General features: G+C 45.2%; 1 protein-coding gene across 3 annotated transcripts in view; it reads left to right on the top strand.

The window, feature by feature from the left end:
- LOC142579494 (cell adhesion molecule Dscam1-like) overlaps window positions 1-25,011 on the top strand; it is a 605,191-nt gene that overhangs the window by 428,516 nt on the left and 151,664 nt on the right. For all 3 annotated transcript variants that reach the window (XM_075689738.1, XM_075689737.1, XM_075689739.1), the window contains exons 6-9: window positions 10,472-10,744; window positions 11,567-11,974; window positions 12,351-12,512; window positions 15,920-16,204. In XM_075689738.1, coding sequence (XP_075545853.1) covers window positions 10,472-10,744; window positions 11,567-11,974; window positions 12,351-12,512; window positions 15,920-16,204 — 1,128 coding nt within the window. The remainder of the gene's footprint in view (window positions 1-10,471; window positions 10,745-11,566; window positions 11,975-12,350; window positions 12,513-15,919; window positions 16,205-25,011) is intronic.

The raw sequence follows: 25,011 nt of genomic DNA, 5'->3' as shown, positions 1-25,011 counted from the left end.
CGACACCACCCATAGGCGAAGGTCTCTTTGTCTCTCTAGAGACCCTAGGCCCGCACGAAGGACATGGCTGTATCACTCTCTCGATGTGCTCGCTGGCGTTCCATCCGAGATAATGCTCGAAGGTCAAAGCGAGGCGTTTAGTATTTGTATTTGTTGGTACAAAGCTCAAGGTGACGTTCAGGAGACAAAATTCCGATCCTACCTATTTTTTCTTGCGTGTTTCTAAACGCGTGTTTGCAGCTATCGCAGGCCAGTGCTAATACAAACAAAACGTAGAAATTGATTTGTAAATAAGTTCACGATTTTATACAATACCAAGAGATAAAAGCACCACGTATGTTTGGTATCTTTAGGGGGTTGAAACTGAAAAGAGACCTTGGCCACTTGTGTCACCAACGCAATGGCAAACAATATGGTCTTTGCCATTGGATGACTAAATTTAATAATGACATAATTCTTAAGTTTTAGAAACGATCACTGATTTCTTTATTTTGTACGCCATTGTAAACGTTAGGAGCAGAAGTGTCGCCGCTATCTTCAGGAGATTTTGTCGACGAGATCGTTACAAGATTGTCGCTGCCATATTCATGACATTTTGTCCACAAGACCGTCACAAGAGTGTCGCCGCTGTATTCAAGACATTGAATTGTAATATGATAGAAAAGATCGTGTGAGGTGAAGTGACTCCTTATGTCTGGGTGATTTGATTCCACAGTTTCTTACGTGATGCATCATCCTTGCCCAGTATATGCCTGTATATGTTATAGCTGAGACTAGGACACGTAAGAAAGCAATCATGTCGTATACACGCTTGGTGAGATAAGCAGTACAAGAAGCGCCTCCGTTGGCAAAAAGCATCCGGCAGACCGAAAATCGAGAAAGAAAGGTAAAAATTCTCGCTGGCGTGTTATTAAGACTCCATTAAGCAATGTGGGACTTCTACACAGAAGCAGTAGCCGCCAAAAATTGGGACAAGGATGCAGTAAGCGAGAAACGGAAGTGCTAATTTTAAGAAATGTTTATTAGAAGCAGGAAAATAAACATATGTGAATGTTTTCTCAAGTAAGTGCGCATGTCACACAATCATCGCTTTACAAGATATCGGAAATTCGCCCGAAGTAATGTCAGTCTCCTTTGCGATAATCTGACAGTTGGTCAGCTGATGCATTGTGTGTCAAGCCTGTCAACCATTATGGCCTAAATAATCTGGCTTGGTAGCCTGTCTTTAATATTAATAAATACACGAGTTTCTTGAAACGGTTGCTGAGATTTGCACATATTGTAATGAAAATAGGTTAAAGATAGGATGTTGAGCTTGCATACTTAATAAAAATTTTAAGTAGCCATATTAAACATCCTATCTTGCTTTTTAGATGTCTACAAATATTTCAACCCTACATGGAGCTGGATTTGCTACTGCATTTACTACTGAGCATCGCTTTCGAAAATCGCTACTTTCTGAATCAAGGCTGCCTTCCAATGCTTTTTATTGGTCTTCGAACCCTTAATTTCAGAGCAAGTGATGTTTGAAATGACAATAAACACAGTCCATCTGACCGATAAAGCCAGTAATGTTGCCCAATGGCTAGACAAAACTTGAAACAAATCAATGAGCACTTACATTCACAAATGAAGTATATTGCTTAGCTCACGACGAGGGCCAGCATTTGCTATTGTCTCGTCCAATGCTGTTCCACACATTTATTTACACAGCTTTACAGGTTTTATGGCTGTCGCGTATTCTTTGAGTGCGACGCACCGAACGTGTCCTTTCGACCCATCCAAAACGCGAGCGACCGTTCCCTGCAGCCGTCCCTATATCGGGCTTGACATATGCTTTCAGTAACGGAACACATACGCATTTCACGCTGGAATCCACGCACAATTAACTCAGCGCTTGTCACATTCTTCAGTATTTGGTTTGAAAATGTCCAAAGCGAAATTATTTTCTATTGTAGAATGCCTTCAAGGAGAACACTAAGTTACCTCGCAATTGTCGCAAGACACAAAGAAAAGCATCGCGAAGTAAAAGTAGGGAATGTGCAAGTTAGATTGCCTAGGCCAAGCGAAAAAATGCGACAGAACCCATCTCACGATGGCTGCCGACAGTAATGCATTTAGTATTGAATCAATATGGCGGCACAACGCATTAGCATCGTCGATACGAATTATGTACGAGGCGTGGACTCGGCGATATCTAGCGCCGCCATCGCGAAGCCTGCGCACGGCTTCCGAAATGCGTGGTGCGCCGGCGCGTGCGAACGCTCAGAAAGGCGCCATGCGGCTACCGGGCTCTTTTGCCGCACTTCTTTATGGACACGCTGCGCCATCTAGTGGAACTGCCGAGAACTCTGCGCTTGGCCTTCGAGACAAGAAGCGTGGCGTGCCGGGGCCTGCGAACGCTGAGGATTGTTCTCTCGCTTGCCGCACACTCGGTGGCACATACTCAGTGACATAAATTGGCCAGAGATTCATTGAAGAGCGGCGCACGCGCAGTGCATTCATTGCGCAGCCCGCTAAAGCGTTGGCGTGAAAGGCGTTGATTGGAAAATGCACGTATCAAGTGCCTTTGTGGCACAGCCTGCTAAAGCATTGAGTTGCTGTCCTCGAGGAACCCTTCTGACGTGGTTTTCATTCCGCTAAGCATCGGAGAAAAGTAAGGGATCCCTTTCGTTAATTTAGAGTGGCAAATACTCAGTGGAACATACCTAAGTAACTAAGTTGGCGTCAAAGGCGTTCATTCAAGAGCGGCAAACACCGACCCAGTGACATAAGTTGGCATCAAAGAGGTTTATTGGAGACCATTTGAGACGGAGGGTCACGTATCCAGTATTCCAAAAGTGGTGTCAAAGAGTTTCTTCGAACGGCGGTACCTCCCCAGTCCCACATCAACAGTGACCCATGTCTGTGTAAAAAAGTCTTGTTGAAGAGCGTTGTTCAAGTTGTTGAAGAGCGACAAGAATTCACACATTGCCACATACTCAGTGACCCAAGTTGGTCCGATGGTTGGTTTCGAACCCCGTTACCTCAATGCAGCAGCCCATGGCGCTACGCATTCGACCACTGACTACCCAGTGACGCAGGTAGGCTGGAAAATGGATACGTATAAACATAGATAGATAAATGGAAAAATACAAGTGCCGCAAAATGCGTGTGCCCTGTAAGCACCCTAAAAGTACCCTAAAAAGCGAACGCACTATAACAAAATGTAAACAATGACAAATTTTGCAAACCACTTTAGGAAGCCCTTCAACTGCAAAGGGCTTAGTAATCATCTTTAACGTTCTTTTTGAGGGAACACTGACAATAGATAACAATACGGTTTTAATAAATAAAAGGACCTGTATCACGTACCACAATTTTGACAGATATTGCTACAGGGTCTTGTAAAATGTGCAGTAAAACATATAAATCAGGTTCACTATGCTTAATCAGCCACCTCGCTCACAGTACAACAAAATGTGAGTTATGACTCTCATTATAAACAAATTGATTAGAGGAGGAATACTTTTGTTTATGATGTTCAGTCTAATTTCAACACAGATAAACATGATGCATTAAACTGGAAACACTCAGTGCTAAGATTATCACAGTCACTCGAATTACTTAAAGATGACAACTATAAAGCTGAGTAAGCTTTGCACACAGGTTTGACTCTGACACAGGCTCTGACTCTGACACTGACTCTGACTGACACTGACACTGACACTGACTCTGACACTGACTCTGACACAAGCCTTAATCCCTGATAAAGAAATTCTCGACACAACGGTGATTGAACGTGCGTTCCATTGCTGTCCTCGATGTGCAGCACTCTGACATGGTGGCAGACTGTTCATGCAACAAAGCGAAAAACACACACACACACAAAAAAAAAAAAACATCGTGCACATCCAACGCCCATGTTAGAATCGAAGAGGAAAAAACAATTTTGCTTTATTACGGCTAAAGTATGTAGTTGTTGCGATCCCACGCTTGTCATTGTGGCTTATCATGGGTCAAAATAGGTGTTTCCTAACTTCCGCTATATCATTATTTATGTCACAGCTGGCAGCGACTGTTGTTACTCTGCTACGAATTTACATTATCGACATGACGTCATTGCTTCTCTTTTTTATTTTTTGCCTATGCTAGCACCCGTAACAATGATCCCGTGACTACACAGAGATGAAAAACAACAGAAGAGACTTATTAGGTCGACTAGGGCGAGACTGATATTTCTACACTTTATCCCTTGGGCACTGCATTCGAAGCGCAAAACAGTACATTAAGCTACAAATTTCGGTGCTATGCGCGGAGAAAGTTTTTCTTGGCCCACACCCACATTAGTCTGCGAATGATGTTTACGGTGTTTTCATACGTTCCAGGCGGACACACCCCGCTTCTTTTCAATAATTTAAACATACGGCGATACATATTAGCGTGAACATGCATCCCCGTGTGCTCGATTTCGGACGAGGTGTCCCGCATGGGCACGCACACCCCTTACGACACGATACCGGCCCATCCAAATACCTGCGCAGTACGGGATATTTAGAAAGGCCGTGACGAATCTCCATTTTCTCCTCTTGCACCCACCCCACCCCCCTCCCTCCGGCTATCTCGTTGTTTCTCGCATTGTCGTGCTACCGAATTCTAACAATATGCGCATTGTTCACCTTGATGCAGTCTCTATCTCTTGCTTGTGTTTGCCGCCACTGTTCTTATTACTGAACAAGGCCCCTTTTAGACAGGGCGACAACTCCCATTTATAGAGGGCCGAGAGAGAAGAAAGCAAATCGATTCGGCGGGGCGCAACACACGCATTATCCTGTTGACTCGCCGTTGCTAGCGACGCAAAGATCGAAACGCAATTTTTTTTTCAGGCAGAGAGCGCGTGTGTTGCACGAGCTGTCGGCAAGGCGATCCCGACATTGCCATTACCGACGGTAAAGGCGCGGCGCGAAGCCCCGAGGCCAGCCGGGCTCAGGAGGTGCAGGTCAGAGTGTGGCGCATGGTTCAATGCTGTGAAGAGAACAGAACAGACAGAAAGAGAGAGAGAGAGGATGAGAAGACGGGGGGAGAGGGAGAATGAGATGCAACGCACTCACCCAAGACTCTAAGGGAGTTGGAGAAAACAAGGACGCCGGAGTCGAGAACACAAAGATGAGGGAGAAGTTTGAGAAACAGAGAGAGAGAGAGAGAGGCGACGCTGGAGACGGAGAACACACGCAGTCGGGAGCAGCAGCGAGACGCGTCGAATGCAACGGCGGGTCGATTCATCGCTGTTTGCTCTCTCTCGAGGCACGCACGACAACGGATCTCTTTCTTGGAGTCCCTTTAGGGAGGAGCCACTCGGGACCCTCCAAACAAAGAGGCGTGAGCACGCGCGCGTGCGAGTGGAACACGAAAGCGCGTGCTCCCTCTAGTGTCGCGAGATAAAAAAAAATAAGGAACACAGAGAGTGGGGACGACAGAGGCCGAGATAAAGTAAGGAGAGAATGGAAAGTTGTCGTTTGTCGTTGCCGAGAAAACGTCGAGACGAGGAACGGGGTTTGGCGTGTTGGCGCCGAAGCCCGCGGTTCCAGCGGAGCGATAGAGCGAGCGAGAGAGGAGGAAAGAGAGAGAGAGAGAAAGTGTTATTAGCCTGTTTCATGTGTACAGCGGCCTTGGCGGTAGAGGGTGCTACGTCGTCCCTGGACGTGTTTGGTCACGCTACGCTGATTAAAATTGATGAGCGGCAACCGGCGCCGACCCTTCTCTACCCGTTGCGATCAGGCTCTTACCGCGCTCGCGCGTGCGGCCGCGCAAGAACAGGGTTCCTCCTGCACGTAAAACATTGTTGCACCACCACACGGAGCATGAGTGACGCCTTTTAAATAATAACTGAAACTGAAACGCACATTCCTGATCTTTTTGTAACTTCTTTTTTGTTATTATTATTTTTTGTTGTTATTATTTTTTGTTCCATTTCCCGTGTTAGCGAGGCTGCAAGAATAATGTCCTACAAGTGCATAGCAGACGTATAGAGGGGCTTGAAATGAAAAAAAAAAAACCACGCCTAGCCTCTGGAGTGCCTGCTGCCACCATGACCATGCGCCTTGTACTAGCGTTATATATAACGCTGCCTATGGCACGCCCTCGTGGCTGCATACGCTGTGGCCAAGTATACATCACTTTGCCTTTTAGTTGCTAAATTGTTTCAGTTGTACGCTACTCGCACGAACGACAATGACAAAATTAAAACAAACGCTTGGTCAAAGTTATCGGCGGATGCACACATTCTCTTCAATAGGCTTATTGCACAGCAAACAATGTGAGATTAATGGCTCCGCAAACGAATGGCCAGCAAACATGCGCTGCTCAGTGATATCCGGGCTGAGAGATCTCGTCAACACTTTAATGGCTTGTTACCGCCAATGATAAAACATCGGTGTAACAGCGGCTTCCCAGAGTTCGGCGCTGTCCATTTAGCGACTTCCCTAACATCGGCGTTTGTTCTTTTGCCTAAGCGCGAGAAAGAAGACTGCATTGAAAGAAGACCGACATTCGCCGTCGCAAGTGTTTGCGAACATCGTCGTGGCTTTACGAACCAAAAGCTCTATTCTTGGGTAATTTGTGTGGCCTGACAATCCTTTCGATAATTAGGCATGCCTGGTACAGGTAATTGAGCATTATCGTCCATAAACGTGTGCTTATATCGCCCCCGTTGTACGCGACGTGTTTACGATGTCTGCAGTGTTTGCATTTTTTCTTCTGTTGAAGGTAGGTTTTCGATAGGTCTTTGGCGATTGCGATGGCTCTATTTAAATGTCGGTTATCTCAGGGGGACACTCTTCAACGCAATAGCAGTCAGTGTGCTCGCTATACCCGATATGATTATATATTGATCTTTTTCAATCGAATGCTTGCCTCCTTGTCTGCGCACACTTTAGCCTAGTTGCATCGTTTCAACTTGCGAGCAAGAACTGCAACGCACATGAAAACACAATCACTTCCGAGTTACGGCGAAGTCGTCGTTTTGAAATGCGAAGATCGTCATAATACTTACACAGCTTAGTTCATTCATTCTAGTAACAGCACTTAAATCGTTTGAAAATCCTTTATGGACGAAGTGGAAGTCCGAGCGTCTGTGGGGGGAGGGGTGAATGGGGGCGCGCTGTGAGGGATCGATCTGAGATGGCGTCTCGGTCAGATTCCGAGTCAGTCGACAAGTGCTCAGTCATGCTAATACTGGTCTAGGTCACAAAAGTGGTTAATTAGATTTGTGTGCTGCATCGCCTCTGCAGTCGTTTACAGAATTAATCATGAAGAGAGCAGCGACGGGTATCGCGCAAGCCAACTTTCAAAGGGAATTTATTTAGTTGAATTAATTATTCTTCCAAATTCCCTTCATTATGTGGGTTACGCTGCATTATTTGCTATGTCTACAATAGGCAGTCAAAGATAGAACGAAACAAATTTTTTTTATTTCATTTTTGAATCTAGTTTATTCAATATTGACGCGCGCATATTGTTGACCACTTGTTTATTCCTTTTCCGCGGACTGTGCTCAGCCCGCTAACAACTTAAGGTTATCGCTCAGCGCAAGACGTGCCTGTATGCACGAGAACTTTCCCAAATATTATCGTTGATTCGTTTTGTTGCCTATATTGTCACCGAACCTTGTCTGATCCGATTGTATGCGCGACGCGACTAGTGTTGTACTTACTGGAAGGCGTGTGGGCACCAGTGGTTACTCTGGATCCTTGGACGAGTCACGGATAAACAGCCTACGCATTGACCTCAAAATCAAATTTTCATACAGTGTGCTCGCCGCCATCGTTGTGCTTTGAGTGTACTATAGAATAGAAACTTTATTGCAATGGAAAAGATTTGAAGGAGGGCTGGTCGGAGCCTCTCAGTCCAGGGCCCCACTGTCCTCTGCCGCCTGCCTGACCTGGCTAATTAAGGACTTTTGTCCTGCCAGGTCGGAGCGGGCGAGCTGTGCCTCCCACTGCTCGATTGTGTTAGTGGTATTTGGCCTATGAGGGTGCTTAGTGCACGGCCACTTAGTCCGAGAGGTATCGACGATGCGAGTCCTGGGTTTGTGGCTTCAGAGCGACGGGAGAGCAGTACAGACACTCAAGACCCTCAAATCCACAGCCCACAACATAGCGGAAATGATGTTTTGAGTGTAATTTCTTTTTTGGGGGGGCACGGGGTTGCCCAGTAAAGGGTCAGTTTCCTGTCTCACAATTTTTGCTACTGCGTAGTTCTTCACTGTCACTACTAGGTGGCATTATTAACGTCCATTCTCTGAGGATGAAGTATGCGGAGACGCGAGCGAAATGGAAGTTTTGGAAGTTTCATTTGATAGGAAAATGAATGAATTAATTACTGAGTCACGGAATTATCCGTTTGCAAAGATGCAGCACTAATGCCTAGGGGAATGTGCACGTGGACCTTCCAATGTCCGAACACGCAGGCACAATCTCCGGTAGTTGCAAAAAAGAAGTGCAATGAAACAAATCTCGAGCAAATATCTGAATAAAGAATTTTAAATATGCAGAAACCGTATCAGTCAGATTCAGTAACAAACTAAAAAAAATGGGGCACACAAAACTAAATAAACGAAAACGCAATAATTATGTATTCAGTGAAAGCACTTTGCTTTCACCTAGATAGCTGTACTTCAATAGGTATAATTTCTTTAAGTTTGGACGCAAGAAAATTCTATGACGGGCGCATGCAAAAGAAAAAAAGACCGATTTCTCATAAAGTACATTCACATTTAGCACGGAAAGATTATTACGGGATGAAAACCGAGTTGCACATCGGTTAGATAATGTGGTAGTCAGAAAAATGTCGCGTATTACTAAGCGATGTAAAGCCTTATGGCAAAAAAAACAACAACAACTTTACGTGTTGCATGGAGAGAGACGAAGAGGACAACGTCTTCCAAAATGTGTAGAAATACGTGGTTTGACCAGAATTTTAAGAGCTCGGATTTGTACCATATTGATTCGTTTATTGAATTTAAATTTTCATTGTCATTAGACAGAACTATAAAAACCATTCTTCACCGATTAAGGCTAGGCACTGCATACGCAAAGCATTTACTACACAGAATTGACCATGCGGAAACCCCCGAATGTGATTGGGGATTTGTAGACGAAAGTATACATCGCCTTCTTCTAGATTACCCGCATCACGACACACCAAGATGCCGACTTAAATCATCCCTAATTACATCAGACTGCAGACCTTTCAGTTTAAACAAATTTTTGGGTCCGTGGCCAACAACTTCCTTGCAGGAGAGCACTTCAAAAGCACTAAGGACTATTCTTGAAGACAGTGGCATTGTTGGCCGTTATTAATGTTTTTATTGTTCCTTTCATTTTAATGTCGCTGTATGTATGTATGTGGATTATGTTATCTTGACTGTTTTGCTGTGACTATATGTGATAATGCATTTACACGATGTATGTCTAGAGCTGACTAGAGACTGTTTTATTAGGCGACAGTATCATTTGTAGTTTTCAGACTTTTTCTACAGAAATTTGGAGTAATATAACTAGTATATCGTATGTACCATGTGTTTCTTACGTTATAGTGTTACTGTGAAAACGTTCCTTGACAGTCCTGGTGCTTGTATGAAAAGGTTATTTGATATATAATCTTGAACCCTATAGGTTGTATGGTGGAACCATTCAAGAGCTAAGGAGTAGTCGGCGCCTTAAATTGTGCGTCGGCATCTCCTTATATCAGTAAAAGAAAGAGGAAAATGTAGGGAAGCTAACAAAGGACGTGCCTGACTGGCTACCCTACACTTGGGAAGAGGGAAAAGGGAAGAACAGATAAGGAGATAAAAGAAATACCATAGTCGGTGTTGTATAAATGTAGTTTAGAAACAGCCATTATGTCAGGTTCTACAACAGTGGAGTGGGAAAGCGCTAGCTGCGTCGTTTAGATGCACGCGCCATCAAACATCGTAATTAATGTGATTTGATAATTCAGAAGCGGCAACTATACCTGAGATTGTAATTTTTCTTCTATATGAAGATGACCGTTCCAATATTTACCCGTAACTGCCTCACTCAGGTAAGTATAGATAACGCGTGTAGATAAAGTCCGGTGCGCTTCTTGGGTAACTTGTTAGCGGTCTGTGCCGCCGTGGCTCCTTAACCTTGTAACCTGGGCAGGTCTTAGCCTTCGCCAGCAGGAACACTTTTGTATTCTGCACTCACAGTTCCTTGGCCTTTCTTAGGACTAAGAAATTTTAGCAGTAACGGTGATTGATGGTTTGATTGATTGATTAAATAATTGATTGATTGATTGATTGATTGATTGATTGATTGATTGATTGATTGATTGATTGATTGATTGATTGATTGATTGATTGATTGATTGATTGATTGATTGTGACACGTTAAGCGCAGAAATCGTGAATTCATTCATTCCCTCGCGTTCAGTTCATTTGAATATTTCTTCCTATGCTTTTTTTTTGCAGCCCCTTTACGTGCCAGTGTGAGCCCGTCACGTGTCTCGGCGTCCATCGGCCATACACTGCGGCTGAACTGCTCGGCGATTGGCTATCCGGTGCGTGAGCTCTCTTGGACCAAGGACGCGAGGCCCCTGTACGCTTCGGACAGGGTCAAGCTGCTCTTCGATGACCGGGTGCTCGTGGTGAACGCTGTCAAGCGCCAGGACCGTGGCATGTACCAGTGCTTCGTGCGCAACCAGTTCGAAGTAGCGCAGGCCGCCTCTGAGGTCATCCTTAATGGTGAGCTTCGACGAGTCCAAGGTTCAAAGTTTGACCGGAATTACCCCCGTGAAACATCTGCACTGTACAGTTTGCAAAGCACCTCAATTATGAAACACTTTAAAAAATCTAAAGTGGGTGAGTTCGGCGTTATGCCTAGCTTTTCTCCGCAGTGAGCTAAACTACTTGAGTGTGAACGCCTACGTATTCTGGAGCACATATTGAGGACCGATATTGAGAAGTGGGTGTTGGTTGGTCTCAAGGCTTATGCACAATCAAGGCGACTTCATTACTGCTTCATTTTAATAGCGCAATTTCAACACGTGGTCTAACGTACGTAATTAATAAGATAATTTGTGACATGCAGGTAATAAACGAATTCAATATGATAATTTGACGTGAAAGTATTACCAGCCTTTACGTACCGTCCCCCTGACGAGCTTGGAAAGTACTATTTTCACTGACGATTTCCATAGAATTTATGCCCGATAATAATATCAATAAAAAAATAAAACACGACATTAGAAGAAGCCGTACTGAAGAGCAGAGATAAGAAGCTCTAGAATTAATTACTCCAGATGGCGGCAAAAGAGGACTTTAAATAATATCTGATGAGCGCAGTATGCAACTCTGAATGTCATCTTCTTCAACTATAGATATATTCATCACGCGCAAACCTTTCTCATCTGCACATATCATCGTCAGCGCGCTTCACGTTTTGTTCTTCATCGTATATCGAGCGCGATCACAAAATTCTATAGCTACCGCTTGAATAGTAACCCCATCGCCTCTACTAATGAAGCTTATTCTCTCTTCTTGTGGCCTGGTACGCCATAACACAAGACGAGCCACCAGTCCTGGAAAGCGTGTTCTCCGAGTCCATCCACAAGCCTGGCGGCTCAGTGTCACTGCGCTGCACAGCTACGGGCAACCCGCTGCCTCAAGTAACGTGGGACCTGGACGGGCGCCACCTGCCGGAGACCATCCGCTACCGGGTGGGCGACTACGTCACACGCGACAACCGCGTAGTCAGCTACGTCAACATCAGCAGCGTGCGGCCGGAGGACGGCGGAGTGTACCGCTGCCGCGCGGCCAACGACGTAGGCTCGGTCGCGCACGTTGCCCGCGTGAACGTGTACGGGCCACCCGCCATCCGGCCCATGGGCAACGTGACTGCGCTGTCGGGAGGGAGCCTGGTGGTGCATTGCCCCGTCGGCGGATATCCGCTCACTGCCATCCGATGGGAGCGAGGTGAGCGTGCCTTCTCCACTCAAGGTTTAGGGTGCGGAGGCATCGAAATACAACGGGTTATTTAGGTTGAAACATCCCTCTTATTTAGTCCCCGACGGTTCTAAGAGACCTGTCACAAAAATCTGTTTGTAGTGCATTGCCATGTTGATGTATTCCACTCCCTGCCGTTAGATAAGCACTGTGCGTTTCGAATGGTAAAATCATTACTCAGCTCAATAATTTGATGAATGAAATTTATCGTCAGAGGTTTGTGCAGCACCCTTTCATAACTATAGCAGGTCGGGTGTCTTGTTCAAATTTTCCTACCAGATACTGGTCTGCCAAAACGTATGCAAATGACGCTTTCGCTTTTTCCTTTTTTTCATTTTTTTTTCAGAGGGACGAACGCTTCCGAGTGGCCACCGCCAGCTCGTTCATGCCAACGGGACGCTCGTTCTGTCCGAGGTTAACCGCAAAGCCGACGAAGGTACCTACGAATGCGTCGCTGAGAACGGACGTGGCGACATTGCCAGGAGACCACTGCACGTGCACGTCATGGGTGCGTTGAAATTACGGAAGTCCTTGTTTTTTTCGCGTATCCTTGCAATGGCAACAACGTTTAATTTCAACTTTCACCTTTGGATCAGGAAATCGGCCGATTTTCGCTGAAGCGGAGCGAATATTGAAAAAGTGAAACAAAGTTAGCGAGAGATTTTGTTTTGTTTAATATAAGGCCTACCTCTATATAATATTTTATGTACGATTCGCCAATGTTATGTTAATAGAAAGAGAAATCAGGCGGCTAGTAATTATTAATTTTCATTATATTTTCACGTTGTAGGGACAACGAAGATTACAACAGCGAAACTATGAAAGAAGTAACTAAGTTTCTTTATTGGGTGAACCTGTGCGCTAAAAAACCGGCTACTCTTAAAGCACAATGATAGCGTCCAACGCAGTCGGCGATCATCGAAAATATGATCTGCGGGTCAAGCACGTCGGCTTTAACAAATGAATTATCGAAGGTTCCAGAGTAATCGCCTGTGCCCGCTTGTCTTCTCGAAAGTACTACACAATTCACGTCACGCATACATGCAATCAGATTACACAAAGTTTCATGACAACAGACAGCGGATAGAAGGATCGATAATATTCGAGAAACTTCCGATAGAGGCAGGGGCGTGCTGCGCTGAGCCATAACGTTTGTTAGGCGGTGAAATGCGGTCACCTGATGAAGATGAAGAAGCACAAGTGTCATTATGTATTGCACTCATAGACGTGCCTTAACATCTCAAATAATTCGCTTATCGCTGCCCCTTGCGCACTCCTGCAGAGTTTGTTTTGGTTTCTTCTGTTGCTTTCGAGCCAGGCGTAAAGCACGCTTCACAGGCTTTGCCACAAAACACGCTCGTATTCATAACAAAGCCTGTAAAGCGTGCTTTACGCATCACTACAAAGCAATAGAAGAAACCAAATTCTTGTATGTTGGACGTATTCGAACTTGGATAAAATTTTAGCCTCGCGAAGAAGACATAGACAACACGATGCACTAACTGTATTCCTGGGAAAATTTACACTGTTATATGCCATGCATGAAAGCGCCACTCCTGGTAGACACGTCTAAGTTTTATTTAAAAAGGTCGCGTCCGCATCAAGAAAGTCGATAGACCCGCTGCTTGCCCAACTTTCCCCACTGCATCTGGTAGTTTGTGCCTCTGTAATTTTGCGCACATCCTTATCCATGTGCCTTGAAAGAACTACAGAATTGGTAAACAAAGGAGCGCCATCGCACTCCTGACAGTGCGCAGATACATGACCGTCACGGTAGTTCTTTACTATGCTTTGCGATGTAGACTATGAAGAGGAAGTGGTGTGCGAACTTCCATTGCCTGTGGTAGGGACTGCATAGAACAAGCGGTCTTGTCCTAATGGCCATTTGGTCACTGCATGTGGGATTCTTCCCAGCTACAAACATAACGATGTGCGCGAAATTATAGAGGCACAGCTTGTCAGATAGAGTGGCGAAATCCGTGTAAGCACTGCTTCTATCAAGCTTCTTGATAAACAGACTGCCTGGTTGGAAATAGAAGTTTGACGTACTGGCCAGACCTGCTGTTTTCGCGCATGGTATATAAAGGTACACATTATTGTGGGAATATAATGTTGAAATTAGCGCATCCTGTAGTTTACACCTCCTTGTACATATTTGTAATTTACAGCCCAGCGCTCAAATGTTGTCCAGACAAACTCGGCATAACGGCGCAAGCGATAACTGAGTTTACTGAGCTCTTACTGCACATTTAATGGGGAAATTTACAGGTCAAGAAATGTGTGGCGGTGGCGGTGTTATACAAGTGGAGCCATAAATCTGCGTGTTTCAGCATGGTATCCGAGTGAAAGCTTTGGCGAGGCATACGTGGGAACATAAGGACCTGACCTGTGATCTGAACATCCAAAATTTTGCAGAATAAATTAGGTTCACAGGTAATTGAATTTGTGAGCACACGTCACAAGCACTCTGCTGGTAATTATTGAAAACTTAAAAGGTTGAAACATTTCATTCTACGGCACAAAGCGCAAGTTCCCTTCGACGCCGAACAAGCATACTAATGACCATTGCCCTTCTATAACTTCAGATAGAACGTTGCCTTGGAAACTGCGGAAAGTGGTGCGAGAGATCTATCTGAATATTTGCTGCCACTGAAACACCGCGGCGGGTACAACACCCGCTTGCAGGTGGGGGAAAGAATGCGTATCCCGCGTGCACTGTACTTTGGTAGCAAGTTAACAGAACCATAGATATTCAAAATTAAGCCGGCGCAAATCCAGCACAGCGTCTTTCGCGTTCATTGAGTTGGTGACGTCGAGCAGTCTTATTCAGTTTAGGTGAAGTTTATTCGCTACGTAATAACTAGTACCAATATTATAGGCCCAGCTTTGCCGTTTCATAAAACGGTGGATGCACAACAGTCACGCGTACGTTGCGCAGTGTGCAATGTTATATTTATGTACACCTTGATATTTCAAGAAAACATTGATATGGAAGTTAGGCTGACCTCTTATAAACCGTCATATCCTTGGCGGGCATATCGCTTTGCTTGATTGACGTATTGGCGTCTGTGTGCGACCCCAATAACACTTGTCTAAATACTAAGCCGTATTAATTATGTTGGAAAGAGTTTAAGCTGGGTACAATAAACAGGGAATATAGATTAGAATATAATTCTGTCTAATAAATAGTCTCCTGCGTAATAAGTTAAATATACTGCCATTGACACATGACAAGAAGTGGTTCACGCCTTCAATTCGGAAAATCGGTGCTTAAGTGCTAAAGAAAAACCCCGTTATTTGAATATCACTTGCAGTGAGGAAGAATGAGGCAATGTTTTCAGGGCGATTCAGTTGAAGAATGGTTTTTATGTAATCATAAATATCTTTTGTGCCCATGCGAAATGTTTCAAAAAGTACTTGACATTTCCTAATTGCTCAGTGCTACAAAATACTTCTCGGACGCTCACTAATATAATATTTTACGCTTTATTTGAGTTATGAGTGCAAACTGAATATAAGAAGTTCGTTTTATTTCTTGTTCCAGCATATGCTGTTTTAACAGAGACATTCAGGTGATAAGTCACTCCTCATCATATGCCAGTACCCGTATTTAGTCACGTTTTATCCTAGGAAGTGGATTAACAACTTGTTCCGTGCAAATCATAATGTTATTTGTATTTGTCGCAAGTTTTGCCTATTAAGTTATTTTTTCTCTTCACAAGTGCTTTCCCCAATGGGTTAGTGCGATTCACTAAATTCTTTTTTTACCTTCGCTCACCTGCAAGCATGTGGTCCAGAAGGCGAGCTTAATGCCTGTTTATCAAACTCCAATGCCACGACTTTAGCTTGCAAGCAACTTTCCTATTTTTTTAATGATAGTTGATTCGCTATCACTTATTCTGTTATCGTTGACAGTGGGACCAAAGGTGGACCCGTTCAAGTTCCCCAGCGACTTAGAGGAAGGCATGCGGACCGTGGTCGTATGTGTGGTCATCGACGGCGATCCGCCTGTGTTCATTGGCTGGCTCAAAGACGGCCGGCCTTTGGGGCCAGACCTGGGCGCGCACACAGAGATGCTCAACGCGTTCACCTCTTCCCTGACCTTCCACTCGGTTGGACCCCAGCACAGCGGCAACTACACCTGCGTCGCTCGAAATCCGGCCGCCGCTGTCAACCGGTCAGCCACGATGACCGTCAAAGGTACGAAAATGGTGGTGCGCGTTTCCTTCTTACCAAAGCACTGGGCGCGAGAAGCACAGCTGTGACGGGTAAGCAGCTACGAAAGTGGTAACAGCAGGCGCATGAGCACAGAGCTTACTCTTGTCCGGCCGTCGAGTGCTAGGCTATTCTGTTAGGCTAGAAATAACCCCTGCTGCTAATTCGCTTCCAACGTAAGCAGAAATGCGCAGACTTGCTCCTTGCACACGATAGATTTGCCTATACTAAACAGCAGCGACTATGTGGGGATTGAATCAGACTAGCAGACCAAGCTCTCAAACCAGTACGATATGCGCAACACAGACCGTAGAATTTGAACACCTTTACCAGGAAGCCCTAACACTGAATATCAGGCTTCTGAGATGCACGGTAGCAGATGAAGTGCATAAATATGTCACTTTATCCCCGCCAGCTGCCGTAGTAAAAACTAGGAGGAAAAGGAAAAGAAACATTGCCGCAAGTTAAACGCACCCTTCCCTTGTTTTGGGAGACGTAGTATATCCGTTTACATGTACAGTTTAAGAATTAGAGCGTAATAGGGGAATGGGATTTATCGCGTGTTGCAGCGAATATTTATTATAAAGGCACAAATGCGTTAGTACCCAGCGAACCAGGAACGCTGGAAACAATTGTTTCCAGCGCTTCTGAATTTCTGAATTTCAACTTCAGAATTTAAATTCTGAAGTTGAAAAAATATTTCTTGACCCCTGCATTCGGCTGTAAATTGCACAATAAAACGATCGATGCAAAAGTGCCCTGTTAGGTTTTATATGAAGAATGCGTCGAGGTTTATTTTAGTGCCAGAAACGTAGCGCAGCCTGAACGTTAAACGATGGATTTATTATGAGTTTAGCTCCAGAGGTCAAAGTCACTTGCTTCTATTGCTATTTAGCAGATGTACGTCATAATACAGACCGGTCCACTGCTTTGTAGAGCGTGTGCGCCGGCCACTCCCGCAAAGCGAAGACATCGAATAAGCTCGAGCGCTCTCAAAAACAAATGTGCACAGAATTGCACACATCTGCGACAGCGTGTGCATGCGCCTAGTCGGGCTATCAGGCACACAGTGGCCGCCACCAGGCGTAACCTGCATGCAACGAAGACGGCTACTTCCAAGAGCGTTATGCAGATCATCAAGCGCGTCAGCATGAACACGACAACTAATCACAGTATACTTCTCTCAGTTGTTATAGGAATAATCACTATAATACAAGAGATTACAGAAGAAATCTCAAGGTCAAATGTTAAGCTGATTGGCAACGAAATTTTTTTTCTTGTTTGTTACTCACATCCCCGGAGGAATACGAAATTTATGACGTCAAATACGTATACGAATAAGATAACGAATGAGAAATAGAATTTCGGGACCCGTTCTGCGCAATCAAGATATTATGTCAACAATATTTCAGCGAATATGAGATGTAGTTTTTTCAGCTTCGTTTTTCGGTTCAACCAAAAACGACACGATTATGTCCAACAAAGAGCTTAGTGTCCGAAGTAATATAACACAGTCGCACGGATAAGGCAGTTCATGGTTATTCGCCTCGGGTCATAAAGATATGAGTTTTCGCTAAAGTCAACAAGTCGCACGAAGTGTTTCTTTCTCTCGCACAGCAATAGAACATAATGACTCTGCTTTATGGCACTTGAATTCTATTTACCCTCACTTCATGCCTTTTCCTGGATTCTATGAGCAGTCGCTCGCATTTTTTTTTTACTTTTACGAAACCTTTTTCAGACTATGTACTTCTAGATTACTAAACTGACGAGCTAATAGAGAGCAAAATAATATGCGGGCCTTATACGGCCAACGTATAACGGCTCCACGCTCGACGTTCTCATTATATTCGAGAAGAGCAAGAATTGCTGTAAGGCAAGCACAAACAAATTTCAGTTCTAATTTTGCGTATTCACGTTTGCCATACGTTTGTTTGCAGTAAAATGGCACCCTCAGCTTTTTTGATAAGGCTTTGCGAAAAACAAATATAATTCAAAAAGAAGAGGCGAGTTTAGCAGTTTAGAACGACAGAAAGCAGAGCTAGTTGGCAAAGATTCATAATGCAAAGAAGGAGTAAGGCGTGCAGACACGTACACAAGAGAAGAGAAGGGGACAACGCGAACGCCGACTATCAACTGAACGTAGCACTGAGGTGAAAAAAGACACAAAACTCATCTGCGCATGCTCTGAAAAGGTAGCACCACATGTCAATTGGGTACACGTGCCGGTCTATGTGCTAGGTAACTGTTAAGGCATTTGATCTCTTCCTTATGTAAGGTAATCGAAGGCTGACTCACGCACGCACTTCCACCATTATTGATATGCCGTGCCTCGACCATAAGACGCGTATATTCATTCCATGCCTGTACAATATCTGCTCATTCATCTAACTTAGGCGTGCAGTTGCAATCTTAGCAGTCTTGGCAATATAAGGAAAGATCAGAAGGCGATCCACTGGTTAACGACATTTTATGTTCCATTAGCCTGTGATTGACACACCACCCCGTTCCTACGTAGAAATGGCCACAGCTAAAGGGAACTTTATATACCACACCCATACGACAGACAGTAAAATCGTTGTTCTGCTTCATTGGACAAATATCTGTTCTTTTCTTGCCTTTCACCTACTCCTTCTTTCTCTGCACGGCAGCGCCTATCTTACCTAGATTATTGGGAGCAGTGAAAACGAGATTAACAGCATATCTACTTCAACTTTTTTATGCCTGTGCGATACTGAATGAATGTACGGAATAGCCACTACACTTTTCTTGCTATTACTGCTTTCTGTAATCACGTCCATCCCCCTCGAAATTGACTTCTTTAGGTGCTCAGCCACAGTGTCCACTGCTACGCTAGGATACCCCGCTTCTAATAGGCTCCGGACCTGTGCATTGACACTTGCACTCATGTTGTGCATGCACAATCCGGTGAGAGAAGACTTAAGGCACGACAAGGATATTCCGTTTTTACTACTTTGGAATGCTTGGATTGAAAGTTTAACAATGGCTTCGAATATCCAGGCAAGTACTGCCAAGATTGTAAGTGCATGCCTAACTGAGATGAATGCGCGATATTGCACAGACATAGGAATGAAGATACGCGTCTTATGGTCGAGGCATGGCATATCAATAATGGCGGAAATGCGTGCGTGAGTCAGCCTTTGATTACGTTACATTAGGAAGAGATCAATTGCCTTAACAGTTACCTATTACATACACCCGCACGTGTACCCGATCGACACGTGGTGCTACCTTTCCAGAGCATGCGCAGATGGGTTTTCTGTCTTCTTTCTTTTTTTCGCCTGAGTGCTTCCTTCCTATTGATAGTCGTCGTTCGTGTTGTCCACTTCTTTTCTCTTGTGTCCTTGTCTGTACGCCATACCACTTCTTTGCATCATGAGTTTAGCACGGTTGGAGAGAGAGAGAAATTTATTTACAGAAAGGCAGAGAGGTCGGCCTGAGCTATAACTTGCTCTGGCCTGCTACTCTACACTGGGGAAAAGGGACGGGGAGGGAAAGGGCTGATGATTGATGATGGTATAAGGAAGAGTTGCATATATACAAATTCAGAGAGTTGTGGTATCTCTAAAGCCGTGCGTCCAGCCCAGTGGCTTGGAGAAAAGCTATAGCGGCTCTTGTTACCAGGGCTGCACTGTTTGCATTAGGCCAAGGACCTAAAAGGAGCTCGTCTGATAGCTGTCTCTCATGGATCTTTGCAATCGAAGAGACAAGCTGCTGTCGTTCTTGCGCGTACGCGGGACACACACAATATATATGTTCAAGTGTTTCTGGCACCTCACAGCATTTACAGTTTGGGCTAGTATCCCTGGCACCTATCACATGTCTATAAGAGTTGGTGAATGCGACACCAAGGCGAATCCGGTGCAGCATGCTCGTGTGGCTTCTTTGGAGCTTGTGAGGCATACGAAATTTCATTTCTTGGTTCCAATTGTGTAATCGCTTGTGTCGTCGATCTGGTTGGGTCCAGTGTTCCAACGTAGAGTTGCCGTTTACGCGACGAAGTAGGGCGTTTGTGTCTGTTCGTGAGAGCGGAATGCGCACTTCACAAGCATTATCTAAAGCAGTTTTCGCTTCAGTGTCTGCCTGTTCGTTCCCGATCAAGCCACAATGTGAGGGTATCCACTGAAAGGTGACATTGTGGCCGTTTGTAGTTGCGTGGTCGAGACGATCTGTAATTTCTATAGCCATGGAATAATACGGGCCCCGTCTGAGGACAGAGTCAATCGCTTGAAGAGCTGGCTTGCAATCGCAGAATATTGTCCATGCGCGAGGAGGCTCCTCGGAGAGAAATCGAAGTGCCTCCAGGATAGCAACAAGTTCTGCGGCAGTTGATGTTGAGCTATGGTCTAGTTTAAACCGCCGAGCGATGATCATATGTGGAATGACGAAGGCTGCAGTGGAGGCATATGGTGTGACAGAGCCATCGTATACACGTGTACAGTATCTCTGTACTTTGTAGAAATGTGCAACAGGATGAGTTGCCTGAGCCCAATAGATGCAACGAATCACTCTTTAGTAATTCCAGGGATCTGCAATGTAACGACAGGTTTAGGCAGAACCCACGGGGGTATTCTCGGAATACAGGCGGGAGAAAATCTTGACGGCAAAACACTGTGATGGCGTGATATAGTCCTTCAAAAGCTGGAACCTGGGTGGGTGGCAGGGAGCGATGACACAGGATGGTGCCTGTGTCGGGTCAACACGCGAAGGTACATTAGCAGAGGCTCGCAGAGCAAGTATACTCCAATAGGATAAGCACGAGCTTCCGCTATTGTTCCATTGGTTGACGTGCATAGTGGGAGGCCTAAACATGTGCGCAATGCTTGAGCTTGAATGCTCTCCAGCGCGCGCACACAGCTAAGTCCCATGCTTGAGAGCGCCGGAATGCTGTACCGTATATATCCTACGAATAGTGCTTGGTACAATGGGAGTAATGACGACTCAGAGGGGCCCCATCTCGTTCCTGCAATGACTCGGAGGACGTGAGCAAAACTCTTCAGCTTTGACTTCAGTGCGGCGACGTGTCTTGACCAAGATAATCCCCGGTCTATGACTATGCCAAGGAACCTGTGGTGTGTAACTGTAGGTATCGCTAGTCCGTTAACGATTATTGGATACCTGGTCATTTGTTTTCGCGTGAATGTAATCATGCAACATTTTTCTATTGAGAGTTGGAGCCCTTGACGCCGCAGATACTTAGCTGTGATTGTCACTGCACGTTGAAGCCTAGCACGCATTTGGGGGCGGGTGGCTCCAGATGTCCATATGTATATGTCGTCCGCATATGCGCTAATCTTCACCGTGCTAGGAAGTTCGGATGCAAGGCCAATCAATGCAACATTGAAAACATTGAAAAGAGCAGGATTGCGTGCAATTGTAATACATGGCATATGTGAACTCATGCTATCAATTGACACCATCCGACTAAATAAGAAGTATTTATTTACAAAGAGCATCAGTGCTGCCCGGTTTGATTTCCCGACCTAATGTACAAAAGCGGTGGGCATGGCCAGCAGTGTTTTCTTGTTCATTTCAGAATAATTATTGTCCGTTAATTGTCCTCTCTGCTGGGGAGTTGTGGCTTCTCCGCTTCTACCGCAGCTGGGAGAAGCAGATAAATGCAAGTAGTGAAAGAAAGAGGAGGGAACTGCAAATAAAACTACTGATTTTAAAGAAGACATAGTTTTAAACATGTTTATGCTATATTCAAGAGCGCTAGTTTAGAGGCACTACTAAGCTGGCTGTTCTAAATATGGCTTTTGGTGACGCATTTACCCATTCGAATTGCTTTTTACTTCAACATCCCTACTCACTTATCAATAAGAATTTAGTCCTAAAGCAGACAATTTTAAACTCTTTCAGGGTGGCGAGGACTCTGCAGCTTCCAAACTGCGACAAAGGTGGTCACGTCCTACAGGCGCGTTTTGATACGAAGAATCCTCCTTTCGCCACCAAGCGCACCTTTTGATTAATTCCTTGACATATGAAGCCCATGGCACGCTTAACACTAACTGAAAGCGAAACAACTTCTCTCTCACCTGCCGCTCCGCGAGAGTCCCGCGCTCAATAGACGTAAAATGAAAGAATGCTGAAGAAGCCATCTCTGATGACTGTTGATGCCAATGCGATAGCATCTGAGTGCTAATATCTATTATGACACGATTCGTAAGTTTGGATACGTTCGTTGTGAACAGATCTGCGACGCTTAAAACAAATGCGGTGTTCCGCACATGGTCCACGCCACATGACAGAACACCAGGGAATACGTGTATGCGATGAAGTATAAGATGTATCTGCCAACTTTATGAACTCTGTATACCTCTCGTATATGCACGATCAAGCACAGCTATTGTCCTTGCTCTGCATATTAGGTATGAGGGCCCTTACACCGCGAATGAAGGAATTTGGTATTCCATCACATGGCCCATCAGGACCGCTTCATGAACTAGTAGAATAATGTTACAAATGAACGTACGAAAGATGTTTGTTTCTGTCGTCGTCATTGTTGTTGATCGCAATCAGTTAAATGCGCAAAACCTTAACAATGGACTTCTTGCGCATGCTTATATTTTGGTGGTGCGGAAAAACAATCGGAGAGAGATCGAAATATACAAACGCGGCGAACTCCGCGTTGCGCGACGTGAGAACCGTGCGGCTCAGAAAGAATAACGACACACCCGTTGAAGTCTTCCAAAATGTTCTCGCTACGGCCCAGGCGCCCGGACAAGTAAAGAAGGAGATAATAATGACAACACAGAAGGCCGGGCAACGGAGAAATTCAGCTTTCGATTCGGGTCACGTAACGCGCGGCCAAGTTCCGTCCTCGGTTCCCGGTGACACGCTATCATTTTCCGGCCTTGTCACGACGGCTCTGCACCAAATACTGATTTCGACTGGCGGACGACGAGTGTCGGCGGCGTCGACATCTCGAACAATGTTGCGCACGCGCTGACGCAATTATTCCTCGTGTCGAGGCCGCACAAAGGCTACCTAACGAGACCCGACGCTATGGGACAACGGAATATTTTTTTTCTTTTTTTTTTGTGAGTACTGAGTGCGAAAACCAAATACAGCCACCGGGGGCTTTAAAGTAGTCATCACCCCCGAATTCAAAAAAAAAAGAGATAGACATTAGCGATATTGTTCATCTTTATTATTGTACATCTTTATTATTGTGAAAGTAGCGCAACTAGAATCCTTGCCGTCGGTAACAAACTGCAATGGGAAATGGTCCACAGTCGTGGCTTTAACAAATTGATTTCTGGAGTTTTTTAACGTGCCAGAAGCAGGAGAGTGAAGATCATACGCAGAGAGAGAGAGAGACAACTTCATGTAGTCGCCTGCAGAACGACACCATGACTAAATGGCGCCGTGACGTGGGCCCTGACGTCTTCTCAGCGGGTGGTCTCTACTCAACTCCAGCGCGTGTTACTCCCGCGGTCGGTCGCCCTGAGGGGCAACGTTCCGTCGGTTTCGCTCGGCCTTTGTCTTTCAAGAGCCGCCGAGACTTGCTGGACGGCCCAGGTTTGACTTTCGTGGTCGTAGCATTCCGCCGCAGCCGCGAGTCGCGGCGGAATCGTTGTACTTGTCGAAGCTTAACTTGGTACAATCCCATAGGATGTGCGTCAGGGTGGCCCTCTCCCGCTGGCACACGCGGCACACATCACTCACATATAATTTAGGGTATAGATGAGTCATTAACACTGGGGTGGGTAAAGAACCAGTTTGCAATTGTCTGAACAGCACCGCCTCCGCTCGGCTCAGCCCCGGGTGCGGGGGTGGGAATTCCTTCGAGCCAGGCGGTGGAACTGTGTAAGATTTGGGCCCGGATATCCTGAAGCTGTTGTCTGTCCAGAGTTCGAGCCGTCTGCTGTCTCAGTACTATATAAAATGCGCACGGAATCAAATCATTATTCCCTTTGCACTGTGACGGTTTCACTTGAACATTATGTTAGCTCCGTCTGCAGCTCATTGCTTGCAGTGTTCTGGTGCTTAACTCACGGCGGCCCATTCGACACCCAGTCAGGGCGTTCTAGCTCCAGTGGAGAAAGAAGGCAAGAACGCCCGTTTACCTAGGTTTGAAGCCGTACTTAATAATCACAAGTTGTCCAGATTGTTTAGAATCGCTAGTCAGTGACAGCGTCTGTAGGTCAGGTTTATCTCTTGCACGTAAAAAAAGGAAGGGAAAAAAATTAATAGTTTCATTGATTGCCAGTGAGCGGCCAAGGTTGAAATTTCTATGACCACGCCGGGCACCGCCCGCTTGGAAGAGCTGCTGTAGCAGTCGTTCGTGTTTTTCTCAATTTAATATCAACATATACGTAACAAGCATGTCGCATTAGTAGCTTAAATGAGCAGTGAAGCCGTTGACGCTTGAAGGCCGTGAACAAAGTCGAGGGTATCTTAAATCTCACACGGACACCTTAATTAATTTTTTTGAGGCTGAGTGGCAGCACCAATTTAACCCGCACTAGTTTAATCGCAAATCTCGATTACATACCCCGCAGCAAAACTCGAAAACATTACTCGTGGCGCAAAACTCGAAGGGCCGCTCAGCCGCGTTAAATTAGGCATTACTGCTTTCGCATTAACAACTGAGAAGAAGTGCTTAGGTTTCATAGAAATTAAAAAAAGTGTTACATATGCTAAAAATGACATAACAAAGTTTATAACTGCTAAACAAGTTTCACGCATTCTGATGGTATTATGTACAATTCATACATTTCACCCATTGCCTCCACTTCTTTACCGAGCGTGCAACTCAAGTAACT

The sequence above is a fragment of the Dermacentor variabilis genome, chromosome 4 (assembly GCF_050947875.1).
Source record: "Dermacentor variabilis isolate Ectoservices chromosome 4, ASM5094787v1, whole genome shotgun sequence".
Taxonomy (NCBI): Eukaryota; Metazoa; Arthropoda; class Arachnida; order Ixodida; family Ixodidae; genus Dermacentor; species Dermacentor variabilis.
Note: the sequence above shows the minus strand (reverse complement) of the source record. Positions and strands in the feature narration are given on the sequence as shown.